This window comes from Mustela erminea, chromosome 10, assembly GCF_009829155.1.
Source record: "Mustela erminea isolate mMusErm1 chromosome 10, mMusErm1.Pri, whole genome shotgun sequence".
Lineage (NCBI taxonomy): Eukaryota > Metazoa > Chordata > Mammalia > Carnivora > Mustelidae > Mustela > Mustela erminea.
The window spans coordinates 14125771-14153518 of NC_045623.1; the positions used below are offsets into that span (position 1 = coordinate 14125771).

A 27748-nucleotide genomic window follows, 5' to 3' on the forward strand; every position below is an offset into this window, starting at 1 on the left:
CCCTGGTTCAGGTGGCAGCACCTCCTGTCACTGCTGCTTTCACGTCAAGAACAGAGCCTCAGAAACTCGGACGGAGGGAGACTCACTTTTTATTATGATTGTCTCCTGGCTCTGGGGCCCCCAGGATCCAGGCTGAGAACCTGGAAGTAAATGCCTGTGGTGTGCCCCGTTTCCTGACAATAAGGGGTGGGGGGATGATGGCACAGATGATGGCACAGCTCTATCCTCAGGCAGCCTTGAGCCTTCCCAAGGCAGCTCTGCTCGAATTCTCTCAGCCCCCGTCCCTCGGGCTGATGCTCAGCCTTAAACAAGACCATGGAAGGCCCGAGAGGGGCTCTCTCAGGCCAGGCTGCTTGCCTTGCCTCCTTTGATCCTCGTGCATCTATTCTTAGGTCCCAGGAGACTGGCCTGCCTCCTTGTTCCCTTCAGGGAGAGAAGGGGAGGGGGAGGCCAGAGCCAGGGAAAAAGTAATTGTCACTGTCTAATCTGAGCCTCGGTGGTGACACTGAGGGACCCTGGCGCAGAATGGAGACAGCAACTGGTTTGATTAAATCAAACCTCTCCCGCAACCTCGTTAAATTAAACTGACAGGCCGAGAGCTGAGCGGGAGGGCAGAGGGATCATCGCCTCCGGTGGGGGTGGAGAAGGCCCGGAGGCGAGGTTGGTAAGAAGATCAAAGGGTGGCGGGAGCAGCAGCCTGCCCTTTCCCTTATTTGCTGACTGCGGATAGGAGATGAGATTTACCAATGTGCGATGCTTACGGACCCATCTGAGCACAGGCTGTGAGGCTGACACAGGGGCAGACAGCTGCCTCCCCGTAGCCCCTGCAAACTCCCTTGGCAGTGGGGCCTCACATTTGTAACAGTGCTCTTGACATTTCAAAGGGCCTCTACACAGCTAACCTTTACAACAGGCAGGGAGCAGAGGGATTACTGGCCCCACTTTGCAGTTAGAGAAACTGAGGCATGGAGCCTACCAGAGTCAGCAGAAATGGGCAGCAGAGCCTGCCCGAGACCCCAGGTCTCCTGCCTGTGGCTTCTGGCCCACATTGCCTCCGACATTATGCCATATGGCAGAATTTCCCAGGATTTAGTCCCCGGACTGCCATTTCTTCTCCCACCCACCAGAGAAATGTAAAAGCCACACGGCTTGCTTTGTGGGCCGTCGGCAAAATGCCAGTTCCCATTTGGCTTGGTGCAGCCCACCTGCAAAGCACACAGCCAGCTTCCAAAGGTCACGAGGCCATTCTGTCACGCTCACGTCACCCACCCACACGCCCAAGCTCTTCCAAGCCATTTCCACTTTGCCTAATTATAATTCAGGGCAGGGGGGTAAGCCGGAGAGAGACTGTTAGCCACACCAGCCAGAGCAATCATAGGAGGATAACACCGATACCCTGCTGGCTTCCTCACCTGTCACCCAGTTCCTCACCTGCCAAAGTTAATTTTCCACTCACCGGTGGGTGAGAGCTCATTTCAGAGTGTCTGAGCCACACACACACACACACACACACACACACACACACACACACACACAGGCTACACACTGCCATTGTGAACAGAGCACTGCCTTACCCACGATGCCCTTGTCCCCACCTCGGGTGCACGCCAACGATTTCTGCATTGACATCTCCAGCCCTCCCCATCTCTGTTTCCGTAGTGAGGACACCAGGACCGGGATGCTAGTAGGGGCAGTGCACACTGGTTGCCAGAGGGCACTGCAGGACCAGCCTCCTCACACACCAGTTCATGATCAAATCCTGACACACGATGATAGGAACAGGAGAAAGGGAAGAGAGGAGCAGATTTCCAGCCACCATGAAGGATGCTAAGTGAGAGTGGGCATGAGGTAGTAACGTTTGCTTGATGAGGACTTTGGTTTCACCGTGAACATCACCCACGGGGGGGAGGATGTGTTACATGTCCCACTGGATGCTCTTTCTCTGTGGATAACACAGGATTCTGATCACCGCTCTTGACCTGAGAAAGACAGGAAATGGCAGGTGGACAGGTAGGTCGAAGGTACTTAAATAAATGTCACCTGCCTCCGAAACGCATCTCTGGTGTCATTGGCCACACCCAAAACCAACATCACCAATCCATCTGAACTCCTCTTAGGCAAGGAGTTGGATTCCTCTATAAACATCTGCCCAAGTGAGGGGAGGGGAAGGTCGCCTCACCTGGGAGGTAGGGAATAAAAACCACCGGGTCCGGGCTCCTATGCTGGTTCTGCCATTAGCGACCTGGGGGATCCAGGGAAGTCACTTAGCGTTTCCGACCCGCACTTTCTGACTTGTAAGCCATAAGCTTGGGCAGGAAACACAGAGGTTTGTTTTTTTTTTTTTTTAATATTTTATTTATTTATCTGACAGACAGAGATCACAAGTAGGCAGAGAGGCAGGCAGAGAGAGAGGAAGAAGCAGGCTCCCTGCCGAGCAGAGAGCCCGATGTGGGACTCGACCAGGACCCTGAGATCATGACCCAAGCTGAAGGCAGAGGCTTTAACCCGCTGAGCTACCCAGGAGCCCCCAGACTTTGTTTTAAAGACTAAAGTTTTAAAACTTTAAAGACCACAGAGGCGAAAAGTGAGACCCAGAGAGGTTGAATTACTTGTCTGAGGCCCTGCACAGGCAGTGGAGTGACCAAGTGGGTGTGGATTCTGGAGCGGGAGCCAGAGCCTTTGTGTGACTGGAGGGGAGTTCTGGCTCATCTGCAGAATAGAGGCAACAGGAGCCCCTGCCTCTGAGGGTTTGGGAAGAACAGATGAACGCCTGATACAGGGAAAGCCTTCCGCAAATGTTAGCGGGCGCTATTTTTAGAGACAGACCGGAGGTTCAGACCCACACGTCTTGACATTTGGTCTCTCCATGAGGTCACAATCCCCTGATTCTCTAGAAGGTTCTCTTCCACTCCAAAATTCTATGACTCCAAGTCCGAAAGATGAAAATACAAGTCAGTTCCAAAACCCTCCAGGCAGACACACAATAGACCTTTTAGGGACTTCATTATTCACTCTCCAGTGCTTGGGTTACTTCCTACGGGTGATGATTCATGGGGAATAATCACAGCAAAGAAAACCTGTCCAAAGTAGGGGGGGGCAGTGAAAACCCAAACCCCTTTGTGCGGTCAGTGCCTCTTCTTTAAAACGCATCTTCATTTGTGAAGTGATGACAAAGGTCTCTTGGCCTCATTGCCATTCCACTGTGGAATTCAAAGTTTTCTCTAGATGTAGACTGCTACTGCTGGGAGCCACTGGCCCCCCGCCCCATCCCCACGAAACCCCATGGAGAGGGTCCTGCCTCTCTGGTCAGGCAGAAGCCTTCCCAGCAGCAGCTGTCACCCCGGCCCCAGCTGCCCTCTGGGTCCCCAGAGATACCACAGAGCTGACGTCTGATGGGCTAGCACAGTTCTCTAGGTCCCTGCAGAAGACCAGAAAATGCTTAGGAACCATCCTGCTGGAAGTAAATCACGCAGCAAGCCAACCCTGAGACGTGACCTCTTTTTCTTCTGGCCCCATAGCCTCAGAAGGAGAAGCAGGTAGCCTTCTTTCTGGCTTGCTAACAAGTCTCTCCTGGCAGGCTGCCAACTCCTGGTTTTTGCTCACAGCTACCTGAAGCTGGCTGGGGGGGTATGTAGCCTGGTAATGAAATGAGCACTCACTGTGAGTGGCAGGCCACTGGAGGGAAGGTGACAGAGAAGCCGGCACCGGGATTCTAGTCATCGGCAGTAGCAGAATGTCCCCAGAAGAGTGCTGAGAACGAGTCCCTTTCCTTTTCCGTGCAGTGTACCTCTACCAGTGTCCCTTAGCCATGCCCAGACATTCTTCAAGTGTTCTTCACAGTTGAAAAATATTTGCTCGTCCAGTAAATGTTTGCAAAATAGAACTATTTGCTTCCCAAGTAGCAATGAGGCCATTGCTTAGGCACCATTAGCACAAGACCCATAGTTGCCAATAATGCCAAAATAGGGCTCGGTAGCCGCCCACATTTGGATTGGTCTCAATTATGGTTCATTATTTGGATGAGTCTGAATTTGTACTAGTCGGCTCCCTCTGAGTTGTTCAAGAGAGAAGGCCCATTCACCCTGGAGTTTTCCCAAAGTACTACACTGCTATTTCTTCCTCCAAAACCTTCCTTCCGTGCCCCTCGAAGAAGTTTCAGCACCTGCAATACCGATGGCCTGGTCTTGCAGGCAGGTGACTCAATGGAGAAGCTAAGGCTAAGGTTGGTACCTAGGCTGGCACTACGTGAATCGATGGTGGGGTTTGTGGACAAGTGGGGGTGGGGGCGGGAGGTGGGCTCCAGGGCTCGCTCTCTCAGTAGCTCTAGTCATCTCCGGTAACCCATCCCTGGGACACATCCCTCCTGCTTTCCCCAGAGTATGTAGTAGAAAGAGGGAACCAGAAGACTTTGTTCCACCACCAAACAGACCAGTCTCTTCGGGCCTCAGTTGCTCTGTCTGTAAGTGGGGAGAATGGCACCCCGTGTTTGAAGACATGAAAGCTAAGGAATTTTTTTTTTCACAACTAGACTCTTCGATTCCTCCAGACAGTCAAAATATCTTTCAATTGAAATCCAAAGTGAACCCTTCCTCCAGAACCTAGAGTCCTCCTAACATACTGGCCACTTGGTCCCTCTGTTGTCCCGCCTGGAATTGGGATTGCATGAAAGGGAGGAGCCCAGCACCCTGGGCTTCTCACCCAGCACCATCCTGATGCGTTCTGTTCATGCACAGATGCACAGTCTCTGCTCAGTACCTCCGGGCCTGCCTGCCAGGCAAGGTCCTCTGCCTGCGGAGAGCAGCGGTTCCGCAGTGCTATCTGAACACATTCCAACAGCACACGTTTATCTCTAGGGTCAGCCTTTCCTGTTGATGCTCTGAAGGTGTGGGGGGATCGGGGAGGGGGTTCAGGATGAGGGCTGTCGGCAGGCCCAGGGTGTGGAGGCAGGAGGGCAGCAGGGATACGGAACCCACTCTGAGGAGCGTATGTTATGATGGGGTTTCCAGACTGCGTGTGGCCCCATGTCTTTCCTCACCTCCAGATGAGCTCCTTGGTTCCTCCGCTGCCAAGGGAGATGGGCACTGCCTCACCCAGGGATGCCCCTTCCAGAGCTTGCTAAGATGTGGTGGGTGGGGACCTCCAGGTGGGGGCCACAGGATGCGAAGCCAGAACAGCAGGGTTTCCATTGTTTCGTTTAGGATGTGAGATCTATTGGGACACAACTAGTTCTGCCTCTCCCTTTGAGCTCAGTCACCGGTGCCAGGACCTCCAGGCTTTGGCAGCAGGACAGAGGAGGCCACCCGCCCTGACTAGGCTGGGCGAACCCCGTGAGTTTGACACCCTTAAGACACCGGTTTCCAGGAGCTGCACTCTTTCCCTCAGGAAAAGCACCCACCCCACCAATCCCACCGGCAGGGGGCAAATGCTGAGCTGCCTTTCTGAGGGTTCCATCCCAGCTCTGGATGGCTTTGAGAAAGTATATATTCACAGCTAAGCTCAGACCTTTGACATATTCTTTAATTTTCAAATGAGATAATTTCTTCCTCCCTCCAGGCTGGGTTCCGGGGTGCAGGAGAGAGGAGGTGGAACTATGTGATTCTTCTTCAGCAAAAATGAATCATGCCCCCCATCCCCCACCCTCAGCCGAGTAATATTTACCCATGTTTATATAACTATGGCAACAAGCTTTATCCTCTACCACTTATACCTTTAAAAAAAAAAAAGAAAAATGTAAGCAGCAGTCCTTTTTCCTGCTCCTGCCTCCTACTCTGCCCCAAGGACAGAACTATCTCTTCAGAAGCAAGGTAAGAGATACACCCTCACACCCTCGTGCAACACCGGCCTTCTCAGGGCAAGTTTGCAACAGCCCAACGTCATGAAAGGACTTAAGAGTCCACCAGCCATTTTCGTCCAAAACCCTGTGGGAACCACACAGTACTAGTATCTCTGACTCGTCTGAAACCTCTCTTTGGAGCCCTGCACTGGGATCACGGTCATCAATTTTTTTTTCTCTTGCCATCTCCTTGCCTTTAAAGGTAGATGGATTTTTGCAGCCATCAAAAGAAATGAAATCTTGCTATTTGCGATGACGTGGATGGAACTAGAGGGTATTATACTGAGCAAAATAAGTCCATCAGAGAAAGACAATTATCATATGATCTCCCTGATATGAGGAATTTGAGAGGCAACGTGGGGGAGTTTTGGGAGGTAGGGAAGGAAAAATGAAACAAGATGGGATCGGGAGGGAGACACACCATAAGAGACTCTTAGTCTCACAAAACAAACTGAGGGTTGCTGGGGAATGGGGGGATACGGAGAGGGTGGCTGGGTTATGGACATTGGGGAGGGTATGTGCTATGGTGAGTGTTGTGAAGTGTGTAAGCCTGATGATTCACAGACCTGTACCCCTGGGGCTAATAATACATTATAATACATTATATATATTATATACATATACATATATATTATAATACATTATATGTTATATGCTAATGAAAATATAAAAATATATAAAATATAATTATAAAAATATAATATATATATAAATATAAAAATATATAAAAATATAAAAAATAAAAATAAATATAAAAATTTTTAAAAGTAGATGGATTTCATAATGTATATAACTGTCGCGTCACTATGTCATACACCTGAAACTAGCATATTATATGTCAACTATACTTCATTTAAAATGTATAGGGGCACCTGGGTGGCTCAATAGGTTAAGCCTCTGTCATTGGCTCAGATCATGGTCTCAGGGTCCTGGGATTGAGCCCTGAATAAAGCTCTCTGCTCAGCAGGGAGCTGGCTTCCCTCCTTCTCTCTGCCTGCTGCTCCGCCTACTTGTGATCTCTCTGTCAAAGAAATAAAATCCTTTAAAGTATATACATCTATATGCATATACATATACATCTATATATATATATGTAGATGTATACACTTTAAGGGATTTTATTTTATATACATATATATAAAGTGGATGGAATACAGTCTGGCTTTGCTAACAATATATTCTTCATCTCTGAGATGGATTCCTCTTGTCCTGACTACATCACAGATAATTGTCAAAGTAGAGTTTCATAAGGAGTAGAAAAGTGTTAGGCTCACAGAGGTTGAACTACACACAAGGGAAACTGGGGCCTGTTAAAAGGAAACATTTGTGCAAGTCAGAGTGTGCTGTCAGCAGTCTAGGGAGGTCAATCACTCAGTCTAAGGTTCTTACAGGAGATCAGCCTGCATCTCTTGGAGTTTGAACTGCAGCCGTCCTCTTAACCTCCAAGAGGATTCCAGTCCAGGAGCCCTCAGGGATGGCAAAACTGTGGCTTAAACTTGACTCTAAAGACTATTTCTACCCCCAACCACAAATGTTTGTTTACTCACTGCCTTCTATAGCTGCCACTGGTGGGCCCTGGAGCTCTAAGAGTGAGCAAGGCCTACAGGGGTGGGGGAACCTTTGGTGGTGTTTCTCCCCGTGTAAGATTGTAGATTGTGATAGTGGCCAAGTGCCCCTTTTTGCCTCGATCCCAGAAGATTCAACTCCAGAAAAGGTTCAGCCAGTCTGGGGGCCCTGCTGCTCAGTCCTTGGGGGTGGCTCCCACGGTGAGCACGCCTGGGGTACCACGGAAAGACCCGCCTTGGGGATCTCTGGCTCCAAACTGCAACGAGCACAGCGCTGTGTGGACCCACGGGGCGGGACTCACGGACCTGGAAAGAGGAAGGAAATGGAATGTCAGGCTCTGCAACTTGGGAACTGAGTAGCTTCTGAGCTCCACCCTGCGGTCCCCCGGATTTCGTGACCCACGTGGAATCCTGAGCAGGGGCCGCAGAGGAAACGCGGGTCCCTGGGCTTGGCAAGCCGTCATCGAGACACAGATTTGGGACCTGGTTTTGACTCACCTACTCCTCTGCTTTCTTTTCTGGAACCATCTGCTACCGCTGCTGCAGCTTCATCCAAAAGGCGGGGTGGGTGGGGGGAGCACTCAGGGGACTGAAAGACAGGGGCAAAATCCCCTGTAAGTGAGGACCCGAGGTTAAGCGGAAGCATCCAAATGGACTCTGCGAAGTCTTCGTTTCTGATGATGTTCATTTTTATCCTCCCTGCCTCTCTCTCGCCTTTCAATAGGGAGCCGGGGCGGCACTCTTTGCTGACAAAGATGGGAATGACCGCAGCACCTGCTTTCTGTGTCCCTTCTCCCGCGTCTGCACGGTTCTGTCACAGAGACCCCCAATTCTGTCCGGGACAAACTTTCTCCCTTTAATTATCTTGAAATAACACGTCGCTAATCACCCTAATTACACTGGGGTCCTGCAACACCAGCTCTCGGGGGTCGGGGCGAGTTGGGGTGGGGCGGGGAGGGTGGCGCGGCGCCTAGGCACTGGGAGGGACCCGCAATCCGGCTGTGCGCGGCGGCTGGTGTGGCGGGTCCGGAGCTCCGAGGGAAGGGGCGCCCGGCCGGCTTGCGGCCCCTCTCAGGTCCACCTGCCCCAGCTCCGGCTCCGGCTCCGGCTTCTGCTCGGACTAGGGCCCTGTCCACTGAATAGAATAGAGCAACATTGCGTCCTCCTCCCTAGAGCAACAGTCGGGATAACTGACGCTGGAGGAGTACTGGGGAAGAGAGGGGCTATTCATCCCCTCCTTGCCCGCCCTATCGAGAGCAGCCCCCATCCTATGACCCTGTCCCCCTCCCTTTCTTTTCACCAAGAATCACTACCTGAGATTACCGTGTTTATTTTAACCTACCCTATCCCTCGCTACCCCTCCCCCCATGCCTGTTCTCGAGAGCAGAGACCTTCCCTGTCTTCTTCATTCAGTATCCCCAGACTTAACACACTTGGCGGGGAATATAGCAGAGCCTCTGCTTCGGTCATGTGTTAGTTAAATAAGCGAACGGACCGAACAGTGGCTCTTCAGCTCCACCGGTGAGGCGTGGGGCTGGAGGGACCCTACACTAGGAAGTGAAGTACACCCAAACTTCCAGACTTCCAGCACACTTCCAGAGTTCAAAAGGGCTGCTGATTGGCTGCTTGGCTGGAGGATGTTCCTTTTCTAATCGGAGTTTGGGAAACAAGGTTGAAAGAAACTAAGGCACTCGGCCTCTTACTGAGACCGCTACCCAGCGCCCGCGCGCATAAGACGGTGCTCTCTCCTTATGACAAACGTGGATCACGTGCTCTGTTGGGGGACGTCGGTACAGTCCGGCGTCACGATACCCCCCGCCGTGCTTACGCGGACCAGGTGTCACCCAGCCAGCACCCAGTCGCAGCTGCCCTAGCCCCGTGCCTCTGCCCGCGCCCCGTGCCTCTGCCCGCCGCAGGGTCCCCTAGCCGCGGCCCAGCCCGCGCCCCCGGTGCGCCCATCTCATTGGCTGAAGGCATCCCCCCTGAATTCTCATAGGCTGTCCCACTTTTCCTCCGCCCCCCGCACGGACCGCGCGCCGCCAGAGCCGGGGAAGCTGCTCTAAGTCCGGGCCTGGGCGCCGGGGCTCGGCTCTGCTCCGCGCTGCGAGAGGAGCGGGGCGCGGGGGCCCGGGACCGCTGTTCCCACCCGGGGACGCTCTTGCGGAGCCGAGCCCGGCAAATGGGCGCACGAGGAAGAGAGCAGGGAAATGGACTGCTATTTGCGCCGCCTCAAACAGGAGCTGGTAAGCGCGGCGCCGACGCCGGGGTCCGGGGGACTGCTCCGCCCGGACCGCACCTGGCCCCCGCCGCGGGCCGGGGAGCCGGGAGTGCGAGGGCGGAGGAAGGCCGGCGAGGAGGGGGCGGGCAGGCTGAGGGCAGGGCCTGTTCCGAGGGCAAGGGCCGCGAGGAAACTTGGAGCAAAGATTTGAGAGAGCGAGGCAGACACGAGCGAGTGACGGAGACCGAGCGACCCAAACCCAGACTGAAATGCGCCCAGAGAAGGCGCGGGAGACACGGGGGGCGCACTCCCAGATGGGCGGCTGCTGGGACCGCTTGGGGTCCCCCCTCGGGGCTGGCTGGGCGCCGGGAGCAGGGCCGGGCGCTCGCGGGCCGGAGGGCTGCTGGGGACCGCTGGCTCGCGGGGAGCTGGCACCGCCTGGGGCCCCCAGCCCCGCCGGGCTTGGCAGAGCTGGCGCGGCTGCGGGGGCAGGCCGGGCCGGCTGTCTGCCTGGGCTTGTCTGCCAGCAGGGAGGGGGTGTTGGCAGCTGGAAGGGCGGGGGAGGGCCCCGCGCCGGAGGAGGGGCGCCGCCTGGCAGATCGCAAGCGGAGCTGCGGGGGCCCCGCCAGATGTCAGGGCTGGGCGTGGGGAGTGCGGAAGGAGCTTGCGGAGGCGAGGGGTGCAGGGGTCAGGAGAAGGAGCTGGGGCTGGGAACCGGGTATCACCCAAGTAGGGGAATGGGTGCCTCCAAAGCACTGTTAGGTTGATTCTCACCGACTTGATATACCACCCCACCCTGTACACACACCTGCCATCTTTCTTGTTCCTGCAACCACCCGAATTCACGCAGTTATGCACGCCCCGCCCCACCTTGGCCCCCAGGCCCACCTTTCTCTCAATCCGATTCCCTCCTGTTCCTTTGCCTCTACCTCTTTTTGTTCCTTTTAGTTTCTCTTGGAATGGACCTCTCCTCGGTCTCACTTTTCTCCCCTCTTCTTTCTTCCTTCTTTACAGAGCCAGGGGCACCCAGGCTCTCAACAGCAGACCTGGATCCGTGGCTCTCCAGATTCCATGACATCCTCTCCAGCTCCTGCAAACTCTACACTACCCCACCCCCACCCCTCCAAAGTTGGCAGCTGTATCTGGGGCCAGTTTGAGGGGAGGGAAGCTTGCAGAGCAGGTGTTCTCACTGATGCTTCCTGGTCAAGGCTCGCAGGCGCTCTTCCTGTCCCACTCCAGCGTCTGCCTTCTCAGGGCAATGGTCACTTCTCTGGAACTTCCTCTTCAAGCCCTTTTTGTGGTGACACTCAGATGGGAAAGTTATCCAGAGAAATACTGCTTAGGTGTGGGACAGAAGAGTCTCCACCCTGGCCCTTCCCATGCTGGTTCTCTCGTGCTTCCCGTGTCCGTTTGGGATGGTCAGGCCCAGTCCACGCATATATAATTCTGACTCTTCCCATTCATTTGTCCAAGATCAGAAAGGTCAAGGTCATCACAGATCATGTCTGAAGTCATCACAGATCATGTCTGAAGTCCAAGGCCCATGTTGAAAAAAGAATCTAATAGAGTCCTCTTTTTATGCTTGGAATCTGGGACCACACCACCCACCTCAGGATCTGCCTTAATAGAGGGTTTGTGGGTGTTCCTGGCATAGGCTTGAATTTTAAAATCCTATTGATTTGCATTTTTTATAGCACCCTAGGTGGGAGGGGGTGAGGGGAGGAAGATAGTCTGAGGATGCCAGGAGAATAAAAAAAGGCAAATAGGAATCTGCACTGAACTGCGCTCCAGGTCTTGATTTGCACCCTCTCCTGCCAAGGACTTGAGCCCCCCAGTCCCCGCAAGGAGGAAGGGGAGAGGCTGAAGTCACCGAGCTCCCCATTAGCTTTCATTTGGCCCTTTGTCTGAGCAACATCAGCCTTTGACTCTCTTGGAGAGGAAGCCAAATGCCTGGCCTGGGGCCCAGAATGACACTCAGATGGGAGAGCTCGGCACCCTCCCCCTCCCCCTTCCCTACCCCCATGCTGCCCTTCCTCCTCCCCCCAAGCCTGGCTGCCCAGAAATGAGACAGAGCAGTGACAGGCAGAGGTATTAGAGTTCCCTTTACTCCCCAACACCTCAGCCCAGTGCTTAGGTAGCTGAACAAAATCTCAGTGCCTCAGTTTCCCCAATGGGAATGAAGAAGAAAGTAGAGCTGAGTTAGCCCAGGCTCAGCCCTCTGGCTCCTCTGAGGACTGTGGGGATTGACTTCAGTGCAGCTTGGTTGTGACTAGGATAGGAAGAGTTTGTTTGTTTATACCCCAGGTCAGCAAGGGGGTGGGAAAGGCATACAGGCGTTTTATGTCATGAGCTTTTGAGGGTGGTGGTAGGCGGTGGGGCCTGTGTGTTTATTTCTGGCATATTCTTCCCTGCCACTGAGGAGCACTGTGTGTTGCCTGGCTTTGCCTTAAGTTAGTATATGCCCAGGAATGCACACATGCAATACTGGTCAAGTTCTACATGCATTTATGCCACCAAATCCCTTCAAGAAGTGTGTGTCCTACAGACACTGGGTAACTGGAGAAGGAAGCATTAACAAGTTGTGACATTATTTTTGTCAAGGGTGTTTTGTTCTGGGTCCCCCTCCTGCACCCTGGCCCTGTCCTTGGCGCAGAAAATCTAGACAAGAAGAGTGTGTTCCTGAAAACCAAAGTGGCAGAATTTCTCAATTTCTCGGAGCAGAAAATTGCACTCTAACAAGTGAGCCCTGTGGGGAGGCAAAGTGTTTGGGAATCAGTTAGGTTGATGCCTAGAGGACTGGCCCTTTCCCCCCTCCTGGAAGGGGACTGGGGTCCGTTTCAGGGATGAAATGGGGGCAGGAGAGTAGCAGCAGCTCACACACTTCTTTATTAGTATGAGGGGGTCGGGGCTGCCACAACTCAGCAGAGAACATACCTTTCTCCTCTCCAGCCACCAGAGAGGGGCCCTGCATGAACACAAGGCCTTGGGACCAGCTGTTCTTACACATTGCTCCCTTGAGGGCTTCCAACAAATGGGGGTAGACACAAGAACACAGAAGAAGCAGATGTAAGATGCTCACAGGCTGTTCCTCATGAGTCAATACCAGTGTAGAGCAAATAGAGTGTGCAAAGGCTGAGTGATGGGGGCTCATGAAGTCCAGCCAAGCCAGGAAGGCTTCCTGGAGGAGGGGAAGGTTGATGGAGGCTGATTCCTGGAATGCCTGTCCTAGCTGAGGCATGATGAAGCAGCAGAGAGACTTCTCTGGGGCTGGAGAAAGTCCTTCTAGGACAACCCAGTATTCCTAGAAGGCATTTATCTAGCCACTAGTGGCCACAAGTTCAAGAGGTTCTGACATGCAGAAGCAGATCAGGGCCTAAAGGCAAGATAAAAGAAAGTGAGAGAAGAGATACAGTAGGAACAGCCTTTAGCTCTTGGGACCAAAGAGCAAATTTCCTGAGGCAGAAAAAAGCTTTTGTCAAGAATCTCCTAATGTCACCTCCTTTGATGTTTAGATCTAGGGTGATGAACACGGTAGGGTCAGTGAGGGAGGAGTGTGGACCGTGGGGCAGATTACTTAACTCCCTGTGCCTTGGTTTTCTCATCTGTAAAACAGGTTTTTAAAATTAAAACAAATTTTTTTAAGATTTTTATTTACTTATTTGAGAGAGAGAGAAAGCACAAGCTGGAAGAGGGGCAGAGGGAGAAGTAGGCTCCACTCGAGCAGGAAGCCCAATGTGGGGCTGGATCCCAGGACCTGGGGATCATGACCTGAGCCGAAGGCAGATGTTTAACTGGCTGAGCCACCCAGGTGTCTCTAAAGCAGGCTTTTTAAAATACCTGCTTTATAGAGCCACCTCGGAGATTAAATAGCGGCTATCTGTCCTTAGCACGTAACACAGTGCTAACTGTCCTGACGGACGGATCAGGCTGGTGTGCGTGAGTCACTCATTCACAGGACACATTAACTGAGCTCATCCAGTGTTTAAAGCACCTGACCAGACTCTAGCACTGTGGTCACAAATACGAACAGACAGAGATCCTGCCTCCGAAGAACCCACTGTTCAATCAGGGAGGTAATAATAATAGCATGTGCTGACGTTAACCCTTATCCATATGCCAGGCATGTAATGGATTATGTCATTTAATTGCCAAAGCAACTCAAAGAAGTTGTACTTCCATTATTCCCATTCCACAGATGAGACATGAGGTGGTCAAGTGACTTGGCCAAGGTCATAGAACTGGTAAGTGACAGAGCAAGGCTTCAAACCCAGCCATTCAGAAGGCAGAACTTCGACTCTTAACCAGTACGTGTAGGCATATGTTCAGTACAAAAATAGAGGCTGCCTGCTACATAGAGGCACAGGGGCCGTGCCCCAAGAAGGGGGGAATTATCTCCAGCCAGGGTATCAGGGAAAACTCTGTAGAGAGGGAGTATTTGAGCTTGACCTTGAGGGATCAGCAGGGAGGTGACCAGGAGAAAAACAGCATTCCAGGCAGACAATGAAGCAACAGGAACGAAAAGCACCGAGATGGAAAGGGAGGGATGTTTGAAGCTTTAGGGATGACAGAAGCTTTAGCTAGGACATAGGGTACGTGCAGAGGAACAGTGAGCAACAGGGCTGAGAGTGTTGTTGTGAATAGCCGATGGGGGCCTTGAGTGCCGTGCTAAACAGCCCGCCCTTCTCTGTGGGCTTTGGGAGAAGCAGGATGAAAGTCGGGCTCTGGCATCTAAGAGGTGTGTGGTATGGGGTGGAGGGGAGGAGGGAGGAAACCGAGGCAGGAGGCTGGGTTAGGTGGTGATCGCAGAGCCATCCAGGGGAGTAAGAAGGCCTGAACTGGAAAAGGAGAAAAGGAAGGTAGCTTCTGGAGGTTGTGAGTGGACTGCCTGCAGTGGAGAGGAGCTCAAGCTGGTGAGGGGAGGCGGCATTGGGACCCCCTCTTCACATGTCTGCCTCTTGCCCGAGCCGATGGCCCCCTGTAGATGGTTCAGCCGAGAGTGGGCTCATCCATTTCACACTTCCTTCATTCTCTACCCTCCGCCCTCCTCCAGCTCTTGGCACAGTTTCTTCTTTACCTTCCTGTTGCTCATTGCAGCCAAGAACAGGGGACTGTGAAGGTCCCTATTCACTGGCCTGGAGAATGGGCCACTTGGCAAAAGCAGGGCTTTTCCCATTTCCGGCCCTGAACCTCCTTGTAGCTTCCAGAGGGACTGAAAGGATCTGTGTGGGGGTCTTGTGAGTCATGGGGGTGGGGGGAGTGAGGCAGGGCGCACTGCCAGGTCCACGGGCAAAGCCGGAGCCTGTGTCAAAGGATTCCGGCTGAGCTGGGAGAGGGCGTGAGATGGACGGTTGGAGGGCACAGCTGTGGGATCCATCAGGGGCCTAGGAGAGGGCTTGGGAAGGTTGCCGAGGATGCGGGTGTCACTTTCCCATCGCCACGCCTCCCATATCAAAAAGGCCCAGCGAGCGCCAAGGGGGATGGTGCTGTTCATGGGCAGCTGACCTAGCCCTGGAGGGCACAATGCTGCAGGTCAAGGATGGTGGGGTCTACTTGCTAGGGATGTCTTCCCCTTCAGCTCCAGACAGACGGCCCTTCTTCCTTCAGATGATTCAGTGAAGAGGCGCCGTCAGGGGAAAGCAGCTGAATTGGGTCTTGGAGCCCCTCCAAGGCTTCGTGCGCTTCCTCCCCAAGGGATGATAATGTGCTTTGCATGTCACGTTGACTGCCCTGGTTTTTTCTCACAACAGCCCCATGGGGCTGAGAAGCCACATCATGATGGCACAAGGAGCCCATGGGCCTGGAGTAAGAGGGCCAGGCTTGGGGTTCCAGTCCTCCCATGAAGATGCCTCGAACCCCGGGCCATAGATCCGCCTTTGCACCGGAGGCCCTCTGGGTGACATTACGCGAGGCTCCGATGAAAACCTTGTAGTTTTAGGTAGTCACTATCTGTTTATGACAAGTATATGCATTTTGTATAAGTTCCTGCCTAAAGATAGTTTATTTAGACGAACAGACGTACGTGCGCCATCAAGTAGGGAAGGAGTTCCTACATGGATGTGGTGAAAACCGTGAAGATGGTCTAGGGAAGGACGTCGGGGGAGAGAATGAACATCTCAGATCCCGTTTCTCACTCCGTACCGTGGGGTCCCCAGTCTGCCAGAGTAACTGTGGGGGTCCGACGAGGCGGGAGGAAAGAGCGTGTCACTTGGCGGCCGGCCGGACCCCTCTGAGCTACGCAGCTCGGATCCCGTGCGGGGTGCCCAGGGGCCATCCAGCTCTCACACACAGAAAGAGTGAACGGCATCGGGAGACACTGAAGCGTGATGTGAAGAAAACTTTGAGGGGACACCTGGGTGGCTTAGTTGGTTAAAGCACCTGCCTTTGACTTAGGTCATGATTCCAGTGTCCTGGGATCAGGTCCCAAGTCGGGCTCCTTGCTCGGTGGGGAGTCTGCTTCTCCTTCTGCCTGCTGCTCCCCCTGCTTATGCTCTCTCTCTCTCTCTCTCTCTCTCTCACTGACAAATGAATAAATGAAAGAAAAGTTTTAGGATGAAACATTTTGAAGCCCAGGAAGTGTCAGGAGGCAGGAGATGGCTGGTGAGGGTACAGGGTCTTGCAAGGAGGGTGGTGAGACCTTCACGATCTTTCTCAGCAAGGAGAGCCCCACCCATCTCTGGGGTATGCTGTTAGGGGTAGTATGTCAGATGGTGGAGCAGGTCCGCTCTGGCATGTGTGCGTGTCAGCGAGCATGACTAGGGGTGGACAGAAGGCAGGCTGCTAGATCCACTCTCGCTCAGACTAACCAGAACCAACTAGACCCTCTAAGGACTTTTCCAACTGGCCCCTGAGGACAAGCTGGGCAGGATTGTGTCCCTGTCCTGAGGAAGGACCTGAGGCTTTGGCACTGGGAGGCCAGAGAGGAACTCAGCCCCCGCAGTCTGGGGATTGGGATTTAGTGTCGATAATATCTAGTTGGGACCTTCTGATTTGGCCCCTCTCCTTTGCTCCTAGCCCACACTGCTCCCTCTTGTGTTCCTGAGGCAAGAGAAACCCTGGGATCTGAGAAGGTCCCACGCCCCAGAAGAAGACAGTAGCTTGCCCTCTGGCTCTTTCTCCCTGGGTGACATCATTCCCCTTAGGGCTGGGAAAGGCAGCTTGCTCTCGGTCAAGACCCAGCTGATGCTCAGGCCTCCCCACTTCCCCTGACCCTCCCCACTTCCCACACTTCCTTCTCCTCTGGTCTTCCCCCTCACAGCTGCCTTCTGCCCTCAGTGTCAGCACTGTGGCTGGCCAACCAAGCCGTCCTGAGAATGGACAAGAGGATGTGGGGCTTCCCTTTCCTTCTCCGGCTCTCCCTGTGTGGGGGGCAGGGGTGGGGCAGAAGAGACAGGACAAGAGACGTGTTTCTCCTTGATCGGACCGGGTAGATGAATGGAGTCTTATTATTACTACGTGTTAAGCTCCACTGAGGAAGAAGTGTTCTGGACGTTCTTAGGAAGTCTTACAATAACCCACCAGAACTCACCTCCAAGCCTCATCTGACCAGAGCTGTATGAGGCAGAAACTCTTATTCCCATGTCGAAGAACAGAGAAACCGAAAAACAATTTAAATAGCCTGTCCAGGTCACACAGGTTCTACTATGTGGCCGAGCTGGGATTTGAACCCTGTGCCATCTGTCTCTGGAATCCAAGACCTTAACCAGTGCAGAGTATGGTTTTCCATAGGGGTAAAATTTCACCTCCTGTTTATTTAAATGGGGCCTCTGTTTTATGGGCAGGCCCGAATTCATACATACGCACACATTCATTCTCACTGGAAAACCGTACAAAATGTCAGCATTATTTCTTCGGGATTTTTCCATACTGGAAGAGATTGAATGGGGTCATTTCATTCCTCCCACTGCCTCTGACCTGGACTGCATTCCAGCCTTCTGGAGGGAAGCCTGCAAGCTCAGAGTCCTGGCCCAGTTGGTGAAATGAAGCCCTGAACCACATCCCTGACTTGCCCCCCTGTGGAGTGTGTTACTGCCTGAGGGCAGCAGGGCTGGAGAGATGACTTGGGACGTTCAGGGGTACTCACTCTGTTTTCTGGGTGTATGGCAGCGGCAAGATGCTAGCTAGGTTCTGGGGAGACCTAACCGTGTGTAGATCTCCACCCCTGCCCTCGATGGTAGATGCTCAATGAATGTTTCGAGAACAACTGAGCCTTTACCCATATGAGGATGCCAGGGCGGGGAGGAGAGTAGCACTCGAGGGAAGGACATTTGAGTTGTGTCCCTGAAAAGGTTCTGACAGCACTGTGGGGGACAGAGAGATACTTCTGAGTGACATGATCACAGGAGCGTGCTGGGAAGACTGATCTGGTGGCCGGAAGACCTTCCAGGAGGCTTCTGCATTCCAGGAGACAGAAAAGCAGATGTGAGGCATCTGGGGACAGGAATAGGGACACTGGGTGGAACAGCCAAAAGGGACTCTGACGTCCCGGTTGGGGTGAGGAGGAAAAGGGTATGAAGGAGGGGGCAGAAAAAGGGAAGTCAGAGAAGCAGTCTGCAGTTGGAGACCTGGAGGAGTTTGGTTTGAGGCTTAGGGTCTGCTTGGACTCTGCCCTGGGTGCTCCCAGATGCTCCAAAAGGAGAAGGAGCCAGGAGGTTGGACGCCAAAGAGGTCAGAGCAAGGGGCCATGGGCAAGCACAGCCACCTCCCACGCTGCATCTCTCACTGCTGTAGCCGCCACTCAAACGGAGAATTGCTCGCCAGGGCAATCTGGCAAATCCCAGGGTTGCCAGCAGGGACAGTTAGTCCTCTGGGCATCAGTGCTGCTGGCTCAGGAGAGCCCGGTGGGGTGCCCTGCCCCCGCCAGGGCTGAGCTGGACAGGGGAGGGCTTGACCCAGAGCCTAAGAGGGTCAGCTGCCAGTGCTGTCCTGAGCGCCTCTGCCCCTCCACGCCCGATCCCTCCAGCTCTCCGCCCCGTGGGCTTAGTTCTGTGCATTAGGACCAGGCTGGGAGGTAAGACGATCCCAGCAGGTCTCTGGGGGGCTTAAGAAACAGATGGTCCCCTCACGTGAAGTCTGCTGTTGGTAACATGAGCAGATCTGGGGAGGGAGCTGGCGGGACCAAGGCAGCTTGGACTGTGAATGTTATCAGACCACGCATCCTCTGCCCAGCCTCCAAACTCGGCCCTCACCCAAGTCAGCCTCTCAGTCCCTTCCAGCTGGCACCTGGGACCCGGGCCTTAGACGCCCACAAAGGGACAGGGGAGCTGGCCTCCAGTGTCCCCACTCTCGGCCCGAGCCGTGGAGCCAATTGGGCTGAGAAGGCAGGAAGAGCACGGGAGCCAAGTCTAAGAGCAGCTGAGGGAGGACAGGTGTCCGGAGGGCAGAGAAGGGGTGGGAAGAGCGGTGGGAAGCCAGCTCTCTCTCCTGACTGGCCAGATGTGCATGGCAGTGAAAGGAAGCCCCCAGCCTACCCTTTATCTTTGGGAATCTGAGCTCCTTCTCTTGCCCTCATGTCCCTTTCCACCCTTCTCCACTGCCTCGGGGAGGACAGAGTAGCCTTAAAGCCCAGCTCCCCAGCCCCACCATCTTGAAGCAGGCTTGGTCGTCTAGTTAGGGTCAGAACGTTTGGAGTGAGGCGTCCTGTGTTGGAGTCCCAGCAGCATGAGCTGGGCGTGCGTGACTTTGGGCAGGCTACTTCACACACACACACACACACACACACACACACACACACACCCAAGGGCTAACTTGTTAAAATGAGAGCAGTAATAGCAAACTCATAGGGTTTATATGAAGATCCAAAGAGGTGACAGGCCTAGAACACTTAGTTCAATTCCTGTTACATAGTAAAGTCTTGCAAACCATCGTGGCCATCATCACTGTCATCATCTCGGGGAGGCTCGGGGAGAAGAAGACACAGTACATGAAAGGACAAGGATGGCCACCACGACCGCGTGCCCCCTCGAACTGGTCTCAGGTCCACCTCTTATGTCTAGGTGACCTTGAGCAACTTCCCTGCCTCTTCTTCCTCATCTGTAACTTGGCAACAAGACCAGTCCCTACCTCACAGATTCGTTGCTGAGATTAAAGACAGATCAGCTGGGGGGGGGCGGGGCCTGGGTGGCTCAGTCAGTGAAGCCTCTGCCTTCGGCTCAGGTCATGATCCCGGGGTCCTAGGATCAAGCCCCTGCATCGAGGCGCCCTGCTCCACGGGGTTGTCTGCTTCTCCCTCTCCCACTCCTTCTGTGCTCTCCCTCTTTCTCAAGTCAATAAATAAACAAATAAAAATGTTTTCTTTAAGACAGCTTAACTGACCCATGTGTATCTATATTCACAAATCTGTGACTGAGGACAGCGTCTGCCTTAGCATGCTCGCTGCCGTTTATCCTTCTGTTCTCCAGCCGTGTCCGCGCTAAGATTCCTCCTCTCCCGGCTCCGAGCTGCTTTGCACTGGGCCCGGTGGAGGTGGGGTCAGTGGGCGGCGGTACATGTGTGGGCAGTGGGGGTCTAGGTTCCGGCCCGTGAAGGGCAGCCCTTCCCCCAGCCCCCGCGGCTCACGGGCCTGCACTTTCCCTCTCGCCTGCAGATGTCCATGAAGGAGGTGGGTGATGGCCTCCAGGATCAGATGAACAGCATGATGGGGGCACTGCAAGAACTGAAGCTTCTCCAGGTGCAGGCGGCACTGGAACAGCTGGAGATCTCCGGAGGGAGTCCGGCCCGGAGCTGTGCGGAAAGCCCCCGGACACAGCCCGAGCCCCCTCCATGGGAGGGTGGCAGAGGCCCTGCCAGGCCTTCAGCCTGCTCCCCTTCCAACCAACCTTCTCTGAGCGCCAAGTGTACATCCCAGAGGAGTGTCTGCGGGCGGGATCTGGACCCCCTGGCCAGGGCACAGCTACCAGAGCACGGAAGCGGGGCCCGGCCGGGGCCAGAGACGGCGGAACCGGAAGACTGGACCTCCACGTTGATGTCCCGGGGCCGCAACCGCCAACCTCTGGTGCTAGGCGACAACGTTTTCGCGGACCTCGTGGGCAACTGGTTGGACTTGCCAGAACTGGAGAAGGGTGGGGAGAAAGGAGAGGCGGGGGAGCCCAAAGGGGAGAAGGGCCCGCCCCGGGAGCTGGGCCGCAGGTTTGCCCTCACGGCAAACATCTTTAGGAAATTCTTGCGCAGTGTGCGGCCTGACCGAGACAGGCTGCTGAAGGAGAAGCCGGGCTGGGTGACGCCCACGGCCTCGGAGCCCAGGGCAGCCCGCTCACACAAAGTCAAGAAGCGGAGCCATTCCAAGGGCTCTGGACGTTTCCCTTTCTCAGGCCCTGCAGAGCCCAGAAGGGGGGAAAGTCCTTCCACAAGCTGCCCCAAGGCCCTGGAACCCTCACCTTCTGGCTTTGATATTAACACAGCTGTTTGGGTCTGAGTCCTAGAGACAGAAAGTTGACTGAACCCAACGGGCCCAGGTGTCAGTGCTGGGCCCTGGGAAGATGCCATGTGGGCACTGTGGCTTTCAAAAGCCTGACTCCGAGTTCCTTTCCTCGAGAAAGGAGGGAGAAGCAGCAAGAGTGTCTGGAGTAGGGCTGACAGGTGTGTGGCTGAGAGAGGCCGTGGTGGGGGCTGGCTGGTGGGAGGGGAGGGCTCCTAGACTGAAAGAGAGACAGAGAGAGAGAGAGACAAGTGCTCACTTTGGGGCTGCAGGTGACAATGACTGGCAGGGAGAGGAGACCAGGCAATCCTGACATTCCTTCAGGGCCCCCAAAGACCTCAGCTGAACATTCTGTTTGGATCAGGGCACTGGGGTCTCAGGCTTCCCCAAAGAGGCCCCCAGTAAAGACCTATCTTTTGTGGTCTCACCCTTATAACCATTGGCTTCCTTGGCGAAGCACTGCCCCAGGCACAGGCATGAAATCCAGGCCCTGCTGGAACTGGGATCAACAGAGAGGAACCTCCCACCCCCACCCCTGTTGCCTAAATTTAAGATTTCAGCCCATTCAGCCCGGTCCTGACAAATGGGCTGAATAAGGAGTGTACCTATAGGAGGGCTTGAGATAGCCCCATGTTTTTTCAAAAGCACAGGAAAGATACTGGTAAAGCACTTTAAATGTTGGAAAGCCTTTTCATATCCACTGTCTCCTTTGGAGTAAGCAAGGAGGGCAGTTATTATCCCATTTTCCAGGGAAGGAAGCCAGCCTTGATATGCCACCTGCGGGCAGGAGGCAGGCCAGTGCAGGGCTGGCCGGAAGGGCAGCCGCTGGGCCTTGGAGTCACACGCGCGCCTTCCCCAGCACCCCGCCTCCAGCACCAAACCCGCACTTGGACACAGCCCACGGAGGTCCCCCAGCAAGGCGAAGGTGCGCCCCTTCGAATCGCTCCCTTATTTTTGGATTCCTAGCCTCATCCCCGCGGCCTCCCTCCATCCTGGACGCGGAGGCCCCTGTCTGGCCGGACCAGACCGCCGGCGGCGGCGGCAAAGGGGAAGGGCAGGGCAGGCGGCAGCTCCGCTCCGAGCCCGGGGCGCCTAGAGTTTTCCTGGAGGGGCGCACGTGGCCCTCGGCGCTCCCCGGGGAGCTGCCGGGCTCCCAGCCCGCCGGGAACGCCCGCTGGCTGGGAAGAGACAATGTGGCTCTCTGTTTGGGCCGGGCCCGCCCTGCAAGCCCTCCCTTCGCCCCTCCCAGCTGAGCTCCCCTCCGCCTGATGGGGGGTGACAGCTGCAATTAGAGGCAAGCCGCCTTCCCGCCCTCGGAGCATTAACAGCAAATTGGAGGAGAAAAATAACAAGAAAGGCTCTTCCTGCATCCTGGACCCCTGGAGACTGAGATGGAGGAGGGAGGAGGCTTAGGACAGCAGCTCCACAGCTGGGGTCGGGGCCAGTGAGGGCCACTCTCAGATCCCCCACTCAATCCCATGGGAGATGCTTAGTTCTCGGTGGCGGAGGCTACCAGACAGAAGGTGCTATTTTTATTTATTTTCTCCAGTGCTCGCTTTTTGCCAGGCAGTGTGCAGAACCATGCCTTTCAAACTGCGGAATGACCCTCTGAAGGGTTGCCTTCCCAGTAGATCAGTGGAAGCCCTTAGGGGTCATCCAGGCTCCCCAGATGGGGCTTTTTTAGTGAATGGAAGGACCACGATTTGAAACAGGATTGTCCCGCTGCAAAACGGCCTTTTCTACTCTCCCTGGAGTTTGCCGGGTGAGCCAGCCCTTTCTGGAAGAGCGAGACCCTGCTTATCCTTGCTGTCTCCCCAGGAAACTGGGGGAGTTCAGTGCTGGGGGAAAGCCCACCAGTTGTGGCTGCCTTGCTGGGGGTGGGGCGGTGCGTGTGGGTTCAAGTGTGTGTGTGTGTGTGTGTGTGTGTGTGTGTGTGTGTGAGGGAGAGAGAGAGAAGATTCTTCCCACTGGGCCGTGGTGAAGTCACCAAGCTCTCCATCCAGAATGATTCCACAGGAAACCAGGTTCCCTCTTGGCCATTCATCCGTGATTCATCTGTTCTGTGGACGGGTCATCGCAATCCAGACCGATTTAACAAAACTTTGTTGAACATCTCCCAATGCCAGGCACCGAGACAGGACCTAAAAGCAGCAAGGAATAGGACCCGGTTCCCAGCCCAAGGGGTTCAGTGAGAAGATGCAACTCCCAACCCATCGGTTGGCCAGAAGGGTTCCAAGGGCATGACAACTCACTTTAACTCGGAGCCAGAACAAAACAGGAGTGACATTTGCCGCCAACAGAACTCACAGGCATCAGGCACCTGCCATCCTCGCATTCTTATTTCCTTCTCAACCACACTCTGGGAGTGGCTGCTGGTCCTCTCACTGTACATGGAGATGCTCAGAGAAGTCGAGCAACTTGCCCAAGGTCACCGCAGCAGAGCTGGGATTGAAACAGTCCCGATGGACTTCCAGCCTTGTGTTTTTCACACTATCCCATGAAGTGTCCCTTTCTGCTCCAAAAGCCAAGTCAAGAGGAACAACAACAAAACCTGTCCTCCCCATATTATCCATGCATGGATAATAAATGGAATGCTCACTGTCCGTGGGGGGAATTCTGCCCTGGTCTTGACTGGGCTGGTGTAATGCCCTCATCACAAGGTCATGCTTTGCTAATGAAAGGCTATGGCCAGTTCATTTACACACACACACACACACACACACACACACACCCCACCACCACCTTTTGCTTTTCCTTCTTTTTCTGGGCTTTTGTTGTGACAGGATGGAGACTGTATTTCACTGAAGCTGAGGGGAGAGGTGAATGGGAGTGCCTGGGACCTAAGTGATGCAGGGAGGTGTAGGGGTGGGGAGCAGCCGGATGAGGGGGAGGTAGTGGAAGCAGAGGGAAACTGACAGCTTAATTCTGCCCCTGGGGCTCATTTTATGGTTAATTAGGACATGCAAATAAGCTGGAAGCTCATTTAATACTCTCCCTGGCATGGAGCCCCGCCTCACACCTGGCCCACTTCCCTGGCAGGTACAGGGCCCCCCTGATTGGCCCAGGCATCTGCTCAGGCCTCCACCTGCTTCTCTGTGGCTCTGTGGCCAGAGCGTGTCTCTAGATGTTCCCTTAAGCAGGAGCTGGAAGAGTCTTTGCTGGGCCTGCCTGCTTTTCCTCCTCTTCTCTTCCCAACCCTTCAGGGCTGGGATTCTCTTTCCCAGAGGGCCCCCTAAGCACATCCCCTGTACCCACCCCTCAGGTTGAGACCTGAACCCAAACTTCAGAGGAATAGAGACCTGGTTTGGCTCTGTCCCCATGACATCCCCCTGGCTCCCCGCTAGGGAGGGGGCACCCCATCTTTCTCAAGTCACCCATTTCCTACAGGGCTTCCATAAAAGCAAAATCACAGCTTGTGACTTTGGGGAGCAGGGGCCTATCTCCAGCTTTCAATGCACCTCAGGTCCCCCGCAGCCCCCCAAAGCAGTTAAGTCACTTCTGCCAGTACCTTGGAATGAGCACTGGATGAAATGTCCAACAGGACAGGAGACCCATTTCTGTCCCTGTCAGCTTGAGGATGTCGCTTGATCTCTCTGATCCTCATTTGTCTTGTCGATGACATGGGGATAATGGAGGGCTGCTGCAGATTTAGAAAATGAAACACACCATCTAGAACACAGCAGAAGCTCTCACTGGACAGCCTGACCTTTGGTTTAGGCACTAACCATGTGAACCAGAGCTAAACCATTGAAAATAACAAAAAAACTTTCACTGGGGCTTGGTTTCCTCTTCTGAGTGTACCCTGACCCTATTACCTCACCAGACTATAGCAAGGATCAGAGAAGACAAGAGGTTTCTCTATTGTCTTCTCTACAATGTTTTTGTACATGGTAAAAATACAAGCCAGGTGGGCTGTTATTTGCCGAATGACAAGCAATTTATACTCTCTCATAGAGGATTGTGTGTGTGGGGTGTGTGTGGAGAGGGCAGCAGGCGGGGGGTAGGGGGGTGAGCACAGAAATGGTGCTTGAGGACCCCGATGCCTAAGGATGGGCTCTAGAGGACACTGACACCCCTCTGTCTTTCACAGTCCCTCTGTCCCCAGCTGTCCCTCACAGTCAACCCACAGGCCCTCATATTTCTGGCAAGCACTAGAGAGTTGAATGAGCCACGTTCTGGAGGCTTTGAGAAGAATCCAGCCCCTGATCTGCTCTCTGCTCTTTAAGGCCTTGGTCCCTAGAGTCCCTGCCGAGCTCCACACCTCATCCCCTACCATCCCCTCAGTCACCCCGGGGGGACTAATGGCTTCAAGGGGCTAGTGGCTGTCCTGCTGAGGTCCACTCCCCTTGAGGGGGCCAGAGGTTCCCTGAAACGCTCTGTCACAGGAAGTCTCAAAGCTCGGGATGGTGCTCATGGAGGAAGGGCCTAGTAGATCCAGGGGATGGGGTAAGATAAGGACCTCAGACTGTAGTTACCCCCTTGGTACCATTTTTCTTTTTTTTTTACTTTTATTTTTAAACTAAGCTTTACACTCAATGTGGGGTTTGAACTCAGGACCCTGAGATCCAGAGTGGCACAGTCTATTGACTGAGCCAGCCAGGTGTCCCAGACAGCAGTCCCCCCACCCCTGTAGTAGTATTAGGATGTCCCTGCCCGCCTCTTGCTTCCTCTACCCAAGACTGTAAAACGAAGAGGATGAGAACTCTCCCAGATTCACTCTGAATTTGACAAAGGACTTAGTACCTGCTTTTCTCTCCCTGCCCATCAAGCATCTGGACAGGCCCTCTGCCCACGGCCTCCAAGCTCCGGAAGAACTCCCCGCAAATCCTGCCGCATGCACACCCAGGGGTCACAGTGAAGTTAGTCTTGGCAGTGTCCCTGAAACATCCCAGAGTCTGCATTCTGTCCCCTCCTGAGCCCTCCTCTTTCTTCCTCCCCTTCTAGGTAGGGTCCCTGCCCCCCTACCACCAGCTCTCTGAAGGAGAGAATCTGTATTTCTGGTCAGAGACAGGCCTCTGAGGAACTGTGAGGCAGGGAGCCCTTCTGGGGGTGCCTACCCCTCAATGCAGTGCTCGGGGCAATCACAGTCTGACAAGGGACTGCACTACTAGTTTTTGCTGCCTTTTGGCGGGGCCTGGGTGCAGGAGGGAGCAGGCTCTGCCTCCACGTACTGAGGCCACAGCTGCTGCCTTCCCTGGCTTCCACTCCACAGAATCCATTCTCCCTAGATCTGCCCCTCTGGGCACGGCACCCCAGCTGACCGACTGCCCCATTCCAGGGATCTAGGAATCACTGCCCCAAATCACCTCTGGTCTGCTTGGCCCCTCCACCCTCTCCTGACCACGACCCAGCTCTGGGCTGTCCTCTCTCCTCTTCCTGCCCTCTCCAGTCCCAGAAAGAAGCCCGCTGGCCGCCTCCAGCTGGTCAGGAAGGGCTGGTTCAGACACAGCAGGGGCCACCTACACCCTGCCCGAGGCTGCCTGGTGGCCCTCAGGGGCACCACTTGTTGGGGGGTGGGGTGTCTGACTCCCAGGGAAGACCGGAAGGACCGGTCCCAGGACTCTTCCCAGGACTCCCAGGGAAGAGTCCTGGAAGAGTTCTGGGACCGGTGGCTGCGACTGCAGCCCATGGGCTGCCCATGGGAGGGGAGCACAGGGGAACAGAAGGAAATGTCTTCTTCCTCACTTGGCCTCACCTTCCTAGGTGTCTGGAGACCCGGCCCTGCCCACTCAGACCGGGGGGGGGGGGGGGGACTTGCTCCTTGATCCTCTAGGGAGGTGTGCTACTCAGTGCTCCAAGTGTGGGCTCTTTGCCTCTAGGTCCTTCCATGGGCTGTTTAAAGGGCACCACCTCTGTGAAGCCCTCCCCAGGGGCCGCATCTGTACACTCAACCACGGGACCCACTTTTCAATTGCTCATGTGCATGTTCATCTTCCCCTCTGGATCGTGAGCCCCTCCAGGGTGGCAAGGACTCATTACTCATTTCTGTACCTCCAGGACCGAGCACAGGGCTCTCAGTTTGTTTGTGACCTCTCGACGTTGGGGTGAGCCCTCTGATGTGCCCGGCTGCTCCCAAGACTCACTTCCAGGACAGCTGACAAACTCCTTCCTAGCCCCGTCTCCGAGCTGGGGTGCAGTCCCCTCTGTGCCACCTGTTACTTTGCCTTCTCCACCCTAGCTGCCCAGGCCAGTTCTGTTCTCCCGCAGGCTGCCTGGGGGACTGCCGTGCCACTGAGCTTCCCAGAGCTCGGGCCCTTCAGATGGCTACCACAGCCGCTTCTCTCCCAGGCCTGCTCCGGCCCCAGTGGGTCCCCCTTCCCGCCTGCGCCCTCTCCACCGGTCTTGCCAACCCGGCTCATCTCCTCGTCTGTTTTGGCAACGACCTCTGGCCCCTTCCTCTGCCCGAGTTTTTCCCTAACTTGCCTCGCCAGGGATCCCCACCCCTCCTGGGGACATTGAGTCTGCTAGATTCTCCTTCACCCATTGTGATTATGGAGGGTCAGTCAGGGCGGGGCAACGGGGAAGGAAGTTGAGAGTTGGGCGTTCAGGCCTCCCTACCTCCAACCCTGCCACTGGCCACACTCCAGGCATTGTCTCCGGGGGACTGAGCTGCCCACAAGGCAGCATTTGTAGTCATTGGTGTAAAGTGGTAGGAAAGGGGAGGGTAGGAGGCATAAATTTTTTTTTTTAAGCAAAAAACCAAAAAACAAAAAACAAAC

General features: G+C 54.6%; 1 protein-coding gene and 1 long non-coding RNA gene across 3 annotated transcripts; one reads left to right on the forward strand and one right to left on the reverse strand.

The window, feature by feature from the left end:
- Positions 1-6951: 6951 nt before the first annotated feature.
- LOC116568028 lies at positions 6952-10888 on the reverse strand. Of its 2 annotated transcripts, none has more exons than XR_004276478.1 (3): positions 10546-10888; positions 7897-7987; positions 6952-7704 (listed from the first exon to the last, which is right to left on the reverse strand). It is a non-coding gene; the product is annotated as an uncharacterized LOC116568028 (long non-coding RNA). The 2 variants fall into 2 exon arrangements; XR_004276477.1 differs by having other exon boundaries at positions 10505-10888.
- On the forward strand, positions 9269-27748 carry INKA2 (inka box actin regulator 2). The gene is made up of 2 exons (XM_032303458.1): positions 9269-9641; positions 20199-27748. The coding sequence occupies exons 1-2, from the start codon at positions 9606-9608 to the stop codon at positions 21024-21026; spliced, it is 864 nt and encodes a 287-aa protein (XP_032159349.1). The 5' UTR covers positions 9269-9605; the 3' UTR covers positions 21027-27748.